The sequence below is a fragment of the Taudactylus pleione genome, unplaced genomic scaffold, assembly GCF_031769625.1.
Source record: "Taudactylus pleione unplaced genomic scaffold, aTauple2 ptg000239l, whole genome shotgun sequence".
NCBI lineage: Eukaryota > Metazoa > Chordata > Amphibia > Anura > Myobatrachidae > Taudactylus > Taudactylus pleione.
The window spans coordinates 287046-300012 of record NW_028284641.1 but is presented as its reverse complement, the minus strand read 5'-3'; the positions used below and the strand labels follow the sequence as shown (position 1 = coordinate 300012).

The following is a 12967-nucleotide window of genomic DNA, read 5'->3' as shown; positions in this document are numbered from 1 at the left end:
GAAGAAACAGACCTTTAGGCTGACCCAGAGGACAAAAAGACTTAATAGACTTAGTCTGAGGCCCTGTAGTGGGCATAGCTGAAGGCGGGAAATTTGTACTGCCACTGTCAAGGTCAGGACCCAACAAGATCTACCCTATAGATGGTATCTGCACCTCTGCATTCCCAGAGCGCAGCCATAGGGTATTACGGAGGATACCGTCGCAGCCGGAACTCTGAAAGTTAGGAGACTGGTATCCAATATAGGCATGTCCACCTATGACAACTGCATATATTACATGAGCGACCAAATACATTTGAACCCCAGACGTGTTGGTGGGGAAAAAACATTACAAATGCATCAGCTCAGTATGCAATAGTATTAACCAACCATGCTATCGCCATGGTAGGATGGGTAACAACCCCTGAAAGCGAGTATACTGATTTCAGGCAGAGTTACCACCTACGGATCCGAAGAATCCGACCACGCAGGAATGGGATGCATAGTAACGTCTGTAATCTGACGAGTAACACGCCCATCCACCCCATGAGGGGCTCGTGATGACCCTCAGGGAATTTGGGACAGGAGGCCAAACACTGTTGTAATACCTCATAACTGACAACAGCCAGAGTCCCGCCATGCGATCCCCCCGCTAGTCAGCAACAGGGAACCAGAAGGCACGTAATACTGAGGGAGTATGATACAGGTGCAGGTCAACATTCACTCTAACCAGAATGGACCTGCCACCAGCCCAAAGCAGGGATAATAATACTTGAAATAGGCTTCCCCCCGTGTAAGAGGGAAAGAGCCCAAAACAGTATCCAGTTCACGCAGAGCCAACTGGGAAGTAACCACAGGGCGTCAACCACGCCAATTTGCGTTTCGTAGAAAACGACATCCACCCAGGGTGGCCGTGGGAATCCCTGCAAGGGGAATGACAGACTATTGTGGCACCAGGGGGATTTCATATACTGCGAAAACCCCCTGCAGGGAGCAGTAGTCTGTGTCACAGGGGAAGAGTGCAAGAAACTGCGAGATACCCTGAGATGAAAAGGGCAGTATGGTGAAGTAACCCCCAGGTGAGGTACAACAATGGGGCCCACCCGGCGATCCGCACTAACACCTGCAGCACATGACTTGCAGGATAGCAAAAATGGGTGCAGTATAACGCTCTATCTCCTGGTCAAACATATCTGACCAATCTTGGCGGAAATATCAAGCAGCGCTATACTGGTCCTGACTGATGCTAAAATTAGCCGCAGGGACCCATTTTCAGCGTATGCAACACACAGTTCCAACGAAAATGTGGCAACGTGCAGCACGCAACAGTATGTGACAAACCTCACAAATATCAACGAGTATATAAATGTGAGGTCTCAGAACCACCCTAAGTACAGCTGTATTAGGGCAGATAAGGAAAAGGGATATATACACACTGACAGGTGAGAGAATTAGCACTAGCATAAGTCACATACCATGCAGATATATACATATATACATAAACATGTCATATAATATACTGCACTATTACACTGCATTCAACTTACCCAGATTCAGTGTCTGGGAAGGCTACAGCGCTGTGTACACTGACCTGATGGTGAGGTACGCAGGGGGACTGGACTCACTGCCATCTCCGGAGCTTTGCTGCTGCACCACAAGAAAATGGCCGCTGGAGACCTCAGAAGAAGCGTGGCCCGCGGAGGAAGCAGCTCAGCGACGCCAGACTATACATACTGAAAGGCGCGCTGAGCTGAGGAGCCGCTGTAACAGGGAAAGCTGTCTCCCCTGGCCGGCTATTAACCCCCGGGACGCCGGCTCCCAGCGCCGATCAGTAAGTCCCTGGTGGTCTAGTGGACACACGGGGTATGGGGGGCCCGCCGCCACTGCCGGCGCCTCCGGTCTGTCCCCGGAGACCGGAGGCACAGGACTGCATATTAAATGCGCGGATCACCGCAAGCGGTGATCCGCGACCTTACCTGCTCCCCGTAGATCCGGCAGCAGTCCTGGGCGCCCGAAGAGTCCGGCTAGTACAGACTCTGGGGTCCCGCTGAGATCCCCAGATCTGTACTGGCGTCTCAGCGCCGGCGGGGTGACGGAGCGGCAGCTTAGACGTCCTATGGACAGTCCGACGCTGCCGCTCTGAAAGTCCAAAGTAAAAATAAAAAAACTCTGTACTTAGAAAAAATAAAGCTATGGGGCTGCTAATCAGCTCCCCACTGCACTAAACGGTGACCCGACTCCGGCCGGGCACAACTTAAACTGAGGTGCCTCTGGCTGGGGGTGGGGTTATAGGGAGAGTGGACCCAAGTGCATCCTGGGAGCTAAAAGCTTTAACTGCGTGGTGCCCGGATTTGGTTCCCAACCTATACCCCAAGGTCAACCCTGTGGACCCCCTATGGACCCTGAACTAGAAAAAGTGAGTGTACACACAGTAGTCAGGTAGGTGTATACACAGTATATAGTGAGTGTATACACAGTAGTCAGGTAGGTGTATATAGTGAATGTATACACAGTAGTCAGGTAGGTGTATATATTGAGTGTACACACAGTAGTCAGGTAGGTGTATACACAGTATATAGTGAGTGTACACACAGTAGTCAGGTAGGTTTATACACAGTATATACTGAGTGTACACACAGTAGTCAGGTAGGTGTATACACAGTATATAGTGAGTGTACACACAGTAGTCAGGTAAGTGTATACAGTATATAGTGAGTGTACACACAGTCAGGTAGGTGTATACACAGTATATAGTGAGTGTACACACAGTAGTCAGGTAGGTGTATATAGTGAGTGTATACACAGTAGTCAGGTAGGTGTATATAGTGAGTGTATACACAGTAGTCAGGTAGGTGTATACAGTACATAGTGAGTGTACACACAGTAGTCAGGTAGGTGTATATAGTGAGTGTACACACAGTAGTCAGGTAGGTGTATACACAGTATATAGTGAGTGTATACACAGTAGTCAGGTAGGTGTATATAGTGAGTGTACACACAGTAGTCAGGTAGGTGTATATAGTGAGTGTACACACAGTAGTCAGGTAGGTGTATATAGTGAGTGTACACACAGTAGTCAGGTAGGTGTATATAGTGAGTGTACACACAGTAGTCAGGTAGGTGTATATAGTGAGTGTACACACAGTAGTCAGGTAGGTATATACACAGTATATAGTGAGTGTACACACAGTAGTCAGGTAAGTGTATATAATGAGTGTATACACAGTAGTCAGGTAGGTGTATACAGTACATAGTGAGTGTATACACAGTACTCAGGTAGGTGTATACAGTACATAGTGAGTGTATACACAGTAGTCAGGTAGGTGTATACACAGTATATAGTGAGTGTACACACAGTAGTCAGGTAGTATATAGTGAGAGTATACACAGTAGTCAGGTAGGTGTATATAGTGAGTGTATACACAGTAGTCAGGTAGGTGTATATAGTGAGTGTATACACAATAGTCAGGTAGGTGTATACACAGTATATAGTGAGTGTATATAGTGAGTGTACACACAGTAGTCAGGTAGGTGTATACAGTATATTGTGAGTGTATATAGTGAGTGTACACACAGTAGTCAGGTAGGTGTATATAGTGAGTGTATACACAGTAGTCAGGTAGGTGTATACAGTATATAGTGAGTGTATATAGTGAGTGTACACACAGTAGTCAGGTAGGTGTATATAGTGAGTGTACACACAGTAGGCAGGTAGGTGTATACACAGTACATAGTGAGTGTATACACCGTATTCAGGTAGATGTATATAGTACATAGTGAGTGTACACACAGTAGTCAGGTAGGTGTATACACAGTACATAGTGAGTGTATACACAGTATTCAGGTAGATGTATATAGTACATAGTGAGTGTATACACAGTATATAGTGAGTGTACACACAGTAGTCAGGTAGGTTTATACACAGTATATAGTGAGTGTACACACAGTAGTCAGGTAGGTTTATACACAGTATATAGTGAGTGTACACACAGTAGTCAGGTAGGTGTATACACAGTATATAGTGAGTGTACACACAGTAGTCAGGTAGGTGTATACACAGTATATAGTGAGTGTACACACAGTAGTCAGGTAGGTGTATACACAGTATATAGTGAGTGTACACACAGTAGTCAGGTAGGTGTATACACAGTATATAGTGAGTGTACACACAGTAGTCAGGTAGGTGTATACACAGTATATAGTGAGTGTACACACAGTAGTCAGGTAGGTGTATACACAGTATATAGTGAGTGTACACACAGTAGTCAGGTAGGTGTATACACAGTATATAGTGAGTGTACACACAGTAGTCAGGTAGGTGTATACACAGTATATAGTGAGTGTACACACAGTAGTCAGGTAGGTGTATACACAGTATATAGTGAGTGTACACACAGTAGTCAGGTAGGTGTATACACAGTATATAGTGAGTGTACACACAGTAGTCAGGTAGGTGTATACACAGTATATAGTGAGTGTACACACAGTAGTCAGGTAGGTGTATACACAGTATATAGTGAGTGTACACACAGTAGTCAGGTAGGTGTATACACAGTATATAGTGAGTGTACACACAGTAGTCAGGTAGGTGTATACACAGTATATAGTGAGTGTACACACAGTAGTCAGGTAGGTGTATACACAGTATATAGTGAGTGTACACAGTAGTCAGGTAGGTGTATACACAGTATATAGTGAGTGTACACACAGTAGTCAGGTAGTATATAGTGAGTGTACACACAGTAGTCAGGTAAGTGTATACAGTATATAGTGAGTGTACACACAGTAGTCAGGTAGGTGTATACACAGTATATAGTGAGTGTACACACAGTAGTCAGGTAGGTGTATACACAGTATATAGTGAGTGTACACACAGTCAGGTAGGTGTATACAGTATATAGTGAGTGTACACACAGTAGTCAGGTAGGTGTATACACAGTATATAGTGAGTGTACACACAGTAGTCAGGTAGTATATAGTGAGTGTACACACAGTAGTCAGGTAGGTGTATACAGTATATAGTGAGTGTATATAGTGAGTGTACACACAGTAGTCAGGAAGGTGTATATAGTGAGTGTATACACAGTAGTCAGGTAGGTGTATACAGAATATAGTGAGTGTATATAGTGAGTGTACACACAGTAGTCAGGAAGGTGTATATAGTGAGTGTATACACAGTAGTCAGGTAGGTGTATATACTGAGTGTTCACAAAGTAGTCAGGTAGGTGTATACACAGTATATAGTGAGTGTATATAGTGAGTGCACACACAGTAGTCAGGTAGTATATAGTGAGTGTACACACAGTAGTCAGGTAGGTGTATACACAGTATATAGTGAGTGTACACACAGTAGTCAGGTAGGTGTATACACAGTATATAGTGAGTGTACACACAGTAGTCAGGTAGGTGTATACAGTATATAGTGAGTGTACACACAGTAGTCAGGTAGGTGTATATAGTGAGTGTACACACTGTAGTCAGGTAGGTGTATATAGTATATAGTGAGTGTACACACAGTAGTCAGGTAGGTGTATACAGTATATAGTGAGTGTACACACAGTAGTCAGGTAGGTGTATATAGTGAGTGTACACACTGTAGTCAGGTAGGTGTATATAGTATATAGTGAGTGTACACACAGTAGTCAGGTAGGTGTATATAGTATATAGTGAGTGTACACACAGTAGTCAGGTAGGTGTATACAGTATATAGTGAGTGTACACACAGTAGTCAGGTAGGTGTATATAGTGAGTGTACACACAGTAGTCAGGTAGGTGTATACACAGTATATAGTGAGTGTACACACAGTAGTCAGGTAGGTGTATACACAGTATATAGTGAGTGTACACACAGTAGTCAGGTAGGTGTATACACAGTATATAGTGAGTGTACACACAGTAGTCAGGTAGGTGTATACAGTATATAGTGAGTGTACACACAGTAGTCAGGTAGGTGTATACACAGTATATAGTGAGTGTATATAGTGAGTGTATATAGTGAGTGTACACACAGTAGTCAGGTAGGTGTATACACAGTATATAGTGAGTGTATATAGTGAGTGTACACACAGTAGTCAGGTAGGTGTAAACACAGTATATAGTGAGTGTATATAGTGAGTGTACACACAGTAGTCAGGTAGGTGTATACACAGTATATAGTGAGTGTACACACAGTAGTCAGGTAGGTGTATACAGTATATAGTGAGTGTACACACAGTAGTCAGGTAGGTGTATACACAGTATATAGTGAGTGTACACACAGTAGTCAGGTAGGTGTATACACAGTATATAGTGAGTGTACACACAGTAGTCAGGTAGGTGTATACACAGTATATAGTGAGTGTACACACAGTAGTCAGGTAGGTGTATACACAGTATATAGTGAGTGTACACACAGTAGTCAGGTAGGTGTATACACAGTATATAGTGAGTGTACACACAGTAGTCAGGTAGGTGTATACAGTATATAGTGAGTGTACACACAGTAGTCAGGTAGGTGTATATAGTGAGTGTACACACTGTAGTCAGGTAGGTGTATATAGTATATAGTGAGTGTACACACAGTAGTCAGGTAGGTGTATACAGTATATAGTGAGTGTACACACAGTAGTCAGGTAGGTGTATACACAGTATATAGTGAGTGTACACACAGTAGTCAGGTAGGTGTATACACAGTATATAGTGAGTGTACACACAGTAGTCAGGTAGGTGTATACAGTATATAGTGAGTGTACACACAGTAGTCAGGTAGGTGTATATAGTGAGTGTACACACTGTAGTCAGGTAGGTGTATATAGTATATAGTGAGTGTACACACAGTAGTCAGGTAGGTGTATACAGTATATAGTGAGTGTACACACAGTAGTCAGGTAGGTGTATATAGTGAGTGTACACACTGTAGTCAGGTAGGTGTATATAGTATATAGTGAGTGTACACACAGTAGTCAGGTAGGTGTATATAGTATATAGTGAGTGTACACACAGTAGTCAGGTAGGTGTATACAGTATATAGTGAGTGTACACACAGTAGTCAGGTAGGTGTATATAGTGAGTGTACACACAGTAGTCAGGTAGGTGTATACACAGTATATAGTGAGTGTACACACAGTAGTCAGGTAGGTGTATACACAGTATATAGTGAGTGTACACACAGTAGTCAGGTAGGTGTATACACAGTATATAGTGAGTGTACACACAGTAGTCAGGTAGGTGTATACAGTATATAGTGAGTGTACACACAGTAGTCAGGTAGGTGTATACACAGTATATAGTGAGTGTATATAGTGAGTGTATATAGTGAGTGTACACACAGTAGTCAGGTAGGTGTAAACACAGTATATAGTGAGTGTATATAGTGAGTGTACACACAGTAGTCAGGTAGGTGTATACACAGTATATAGTGAGTGTACACACAGTAGTCAGGTAGGTGTATACAGTATATAGTGAGTGTACACACAGTAGTCAGGTAGGTGTATACACAGTATATAGTGAGTGTACACACAGTAGTCAGGTAGGTGTATACACAGTATATAGTGAGTGTACACACAGTAGTCAGGTAGGTGTATACACAGTATATAGTGAGTGTACACACAGTAGTCAGGTAGGTGTATACACAGTATATAGTGAGTGTACACACAGTAGTCAGGTAAGTGTATACAGTATATAGTGAGTGTACACACAGTAGTCAGGTAGGTGTATACACAGTATATAGTGAGTGTACACACAGTAGTCAGGTAGGTGTATACACAGTATATAGTGAGTGTACACACAGTAGTCAGGTAGGTGTATACACAGTATATAGTGAGTGTACACACAGTAGTCAGGTAGTATATAGTGAGTGTATACACAGTAGTCAGGTAGGTGTATACAGTATATAGTGAGTGTACACACAGTAGTCAGGTAGGTGTATACACAGTATATAGTGAGTAGTATATACACAAGGTAAGGAGGTGGGTATATATATACCAGAAGTGGTGGAAGGTGTGCCCGCAGTGAATGGCCGCCACATCCCGGTGATTATCGAAGTAGTCGGAGCAGATGGTGCAGTAGGCGCGGATGGGCATAGTAGCCGCTCCGGTCCCGGTTCGTTTTTCCCTCACTCAGCAACGGCAGCCGCGCGTCACTCCCATTGGCTGGCAGGCTGCACAACGTCCTACGTCAGTACGTACGGGGGCGGCGCATGTGACTGGCGGGAAGTTGCTGGTGACTGATTTCTATAAGGGAGCTGCTCCTGCTGTATCCATGTCTGTTATCACATATCATACCCCTCACTGCCTGATGTCACATTATATTATACCCCTCACTGCCTGATGTCACATTATATTATACCCCTCACTGCCTGATGTCACATTATATTATACCCCTCACTGCCTGATGTCACATTATATTATACCCCCTCACTGCCTGATGTCACATTATATTATACCCCTCACTGCCTGATGTCACATTATATTATACCCCTCACTGCCTGATGTCACATTATATTATACCCCTCACTGCCTGATGTCACATTATATTATACCCCTCACTGCCTGATGTCACATTATATTATACCCCTCACTGCCTGATGTCACATTATATCATACCCCTCACTGCCTGATGTCACATTATATCATACCCCTCACTGCCTGATGTCACATTATATTATACCCCTCACTGCCTGATGTCACATTATATTATACCCCTCACTGCCTGATGTCACATTATATTATACCCCCTCACTGCCTGATGTCACATTATATTATACCCCCTCACTGCCTGATGTCACATTATATTATACCCCTCACTGCCTGATGTCACATTATATTATACCCCTCACTGCCTGATGTCACATTATATTATACCCCTCACTGCCTGATGTCACATTATATTATACCCCCTCACTGCCTGATGTCACATTATATTATACCCCTCACTGCCTGATGTCACATTATATTATACCCCTCACTGCCTGATGTCACATTATATTATACCCCTCACTGCCTGATGTCACATTATATTATACCCCTCACTGCCTGATGTCACATTATATTATACCCCTCACTGCCTGATGTCACATTATATCATACCCCTCACTGCCTGATGTCACATTATATCATACCCCTCACTGCCTGATGTCACATTATATTATACCCCTCACTGCCTGATGTCACATTATATTATACCCCTCACTGCCTGATGTCACATTATATTATACCCCCTCACTGCCTGATGTCACATTATATTATACCCCCTCACTGCCTGATGTCACATTATATTATACCCCTCACTGCCTGATGTCACATTATATTATACCCCCTCACTGCCTGATGTCACATTATATTATACCCCCTCACTGCCTGATGTCACATTATATTATACCCCTCACTGCCTGATGTCACATTATATTATACCCCTCACTGCCTGATGTCACATTATATTATACCCCTCACTGCCTGATGTCACATTATATCATACCCCTCACTGCCTGATGTCACATTATATTATACCCCCTCACTGCCTGATGTCACATTATATTATACCCCCTCACTGCCTGATGTCACATTATATTATACCCCCTCACTGCCTGATGTCACATTATATTATACCCCCCTCACTGCCTGATGTCACATTATATTATACCCCCTCACTGCCTGATGTCACATTATATTATACCCCCCTCACTGCCTGATGTCACATTATATTATACCCCTCACTGCCTGATGTCACATTATATTATACCCCTCACTGCCTGATGTCACATTATATTATACCCCCTCACTGCCTCATGTCACATTATATTATACCCCTCACTGCCTGATGTCACATTATATTATACCCCCTCACTGCCTGATGTCACATTATATTATACCCCTCACTGCCTGATGTCACATTATATTATACCCCTCACTGCCTGATGTTACATTATATTATACCCCCTCACTGCCTGATGTCACATTATATTATACCCCCTCACTGCCTGATGTCACATTATATTATACCCCCCTCACTGCCTGATGTCACATTATATTATACCCCTCACTGCCTGATGTCACATTATATTATACCCCCCTCACTGCCTGATGTCACATTATATTATACCCCCTCACTGCCTGATGTCACATTATATTATACCCCCTCACTGCCTGATGTCGCATTATATTATACCCCCCTCACTGCCTGATGTCACATTATATTATACCCCCCTCACTGCCTGATGTCGCATTATATTATACCCCCCTCACTGCCTGATGTCACATTATATTATACCCCTCACTGCCTGATGTCACATTATATTATACCCCCCTCACTGCCTGATATCACATTATATTATACCCCCCTCACTGCCTGATGTCACATTATATTATACCCCTCACTGCCTGATGTCACATTATATTATACCCCCTCACTGCCTGATGTCACATTATATTATACCCCCTCACTGCCTGATGTCACATTATATTATACCCCCTCACTGCCTGATGTCACATTATATTATACCCCCTCACTGCCTGATGTCACATTATATTATACCCCCCTCACTGCCTGATGTCACATTATATTATACCCCTCACTGCCTGATGTCACATTATATTATACCCCCTCACTGCCTGATGTCACATTATATTATACCCCCTCACTGCCTGATGTCACATTATATTATACCCCCTCACTGCCTGATGTCACATTATATTATACCCCCTCACTGCCTGATGTCACATTATATTATACCCCCCTCACTGCCTGATGTCACATTATATTATACCCCCTCACTGCCTGATGTCACATTATATTATACCCCCCTCACTGCCTGATGTCACATTATATTATACCCCTCACTGCCTCATGTCACATTATATTATACCCCTCACTGCCTCATGTCACATTATATTATACCCCTCACTGCCTCATGTCACATTATATTATACCCCCTCACTGCCTGATGTCACATTATATTATACCCCTCACTGCCTGATGTCACATTATATTATACCCCTCACTGCCTCATGTCACATTATATTATACCCCTCACTGCCTGATGTCACATTATATTATACCCCCTCACTGCCTGATGTCACATTATATTATACCCCTCACTGCCTGATGTCACATTATATTATACCCCTCACTGCCTGATGTTACATTATATTATACCCCCTCACTGCCTGATGTCACATTATATTATACCCCCTCACTGCCTGATGTCACATTATATTATACCCCCCTCACTGCCTGATGTCACATTATATTATACCCCTCACTGCCTGATGTCACATTATATTATACCCCCCTCACTGCCTGATGTCACATTATATTATACCCCCTCACTGCCTGATGTCACATTATATTATACCCCCTCACTGCCTGATGTCGCATTATATTATACCCCCCTCACTGCCTGATGTCGCATTATATTATACCCCCCTCACTGCCTGATGTCACATTATATTATACCCCCCTCACTGCCTGATGTCGCATTATATTATACCCCCCTCACTGCCTGATGTCACATTATATTATACCCCTCACTGCCTGATGTCACATTATATTATACCCCCCTCACTGCCTGATATCACATTATATTATACCCCTCACTGCCTGATGTCACATTATATTATACCCCCCTCACTGCCTGATGTCACATTATATTATACCCCTCACTGCCTGATGTCACATTATATTATACCCCCTCACTGCCTGATGTCACATTATATTATACCCCCTCACTGCCTGATGTCACATTATATTATACCCCCTCACTGCCTGATGTCACATTATATTATACCCCCTCACTGCCTGATGTCACATTATATTATACCCCCCTCACTGCCTGATGTCACATTATATTATACCCCTCACTGCCTGATGTCACATTATATTATACCCCCTCACTGCCTGATGTCACATTATATTATACCCCTCACTGCCTGATGTCACATTATATTATACCCCCTCACTGCCTGATGTCACATTATATTATACCCCCTCACTGCCTGATGTCACATTATATTATACCCCTCACTGCCTGATGTCACATTATATTATACCCCCTCACTGCCTGATGTCACATTATATTATACCCCCCTCACTGCCTGATGTCACATTATATTATACCCCTCACTGCCTGATGTCACATTATATTATACCCCCCTCACTGCCTGATGTCACATTATATTATACCCCCCTCACTGCCTGATGTCACATTATATTATACCCCTCACTGCCTGATGTCACATTATATTATACCCCCCTCACTGCCTGATGTCACATTATATTATACCCCCTCACTGCCTGATGTCACATTTTATTATACCCCCCTCACTGCCTGATGTCACATTATATTATACCCCTCACTGCCTGATGTCACATTATATTATACCCCCTCACTGCCTGATGTCACATTATATTATACCCCCTCACTGCCTGATGTCACATTATATTATACCCCCTCACTGCCTGATGTCACATTATATTATACCCCCTCACTGCCTGATGTCACATTATATTATACCCCCTCACTGCCTGATGTCACATTATATTATACCCCCCTCACTGCCTGAGGTCACATTATATTATACCCCCCTCACTGCCTGAGGTCACATTATATTATACCCCTCACTGCCTGATGTCACATTATATTATACCCCCTCACTGCCTGATGTCACATTATATTATACCCCCTCACTGCCTGATGTCACATTATATTATACCCCCTCACTGCCTGATGTCACATTATATTATACCCCCTCACTGCCTGATGTCACATTATATTATACCCCTCACTGCCTGATGTCACATTATATTATACCCCCCTCACTGCCTGATGTCACATTATATTATACCCCCTCACTGCCTGATGTCACATTATATTATACCCCCTCACTGCCTGATGTCACATTATATTATACCCCTCACTGCCTGATGTCACATTATATTATACCCCCCTCACTGCCTGATGTCACATTATATTATACCCCCTCACTGCCTGATGTCACATTATATTATACCCCCT

The 12967-nt window shown here is 43.1% G+C and overlaps 1 protein-coding gene across 1 annotated transcript in view; it reads right to left on the bottom strand.

Moving 5' to 3' along the window:
- TRAIP (TRAF interacting protein) overlaps positions 1–8169 on the bottom strand; it is a 63375-nt gene extending 55206 nt beyond the window's left edge. The window contains exon 1 of the mRNA XM_088479529.1: positions 7942–8169. Coding sequence (XP_088335655.1) covers positions 7942–8039 — 98 coding nt within the window. The 5' untranslated portion in view covers positions 8040–8169. The remainder of the gene's footprint in view (positions 1–7941) is intronic.
- Positions 8170–12967: the final 4798 nt, after the last annotated feature.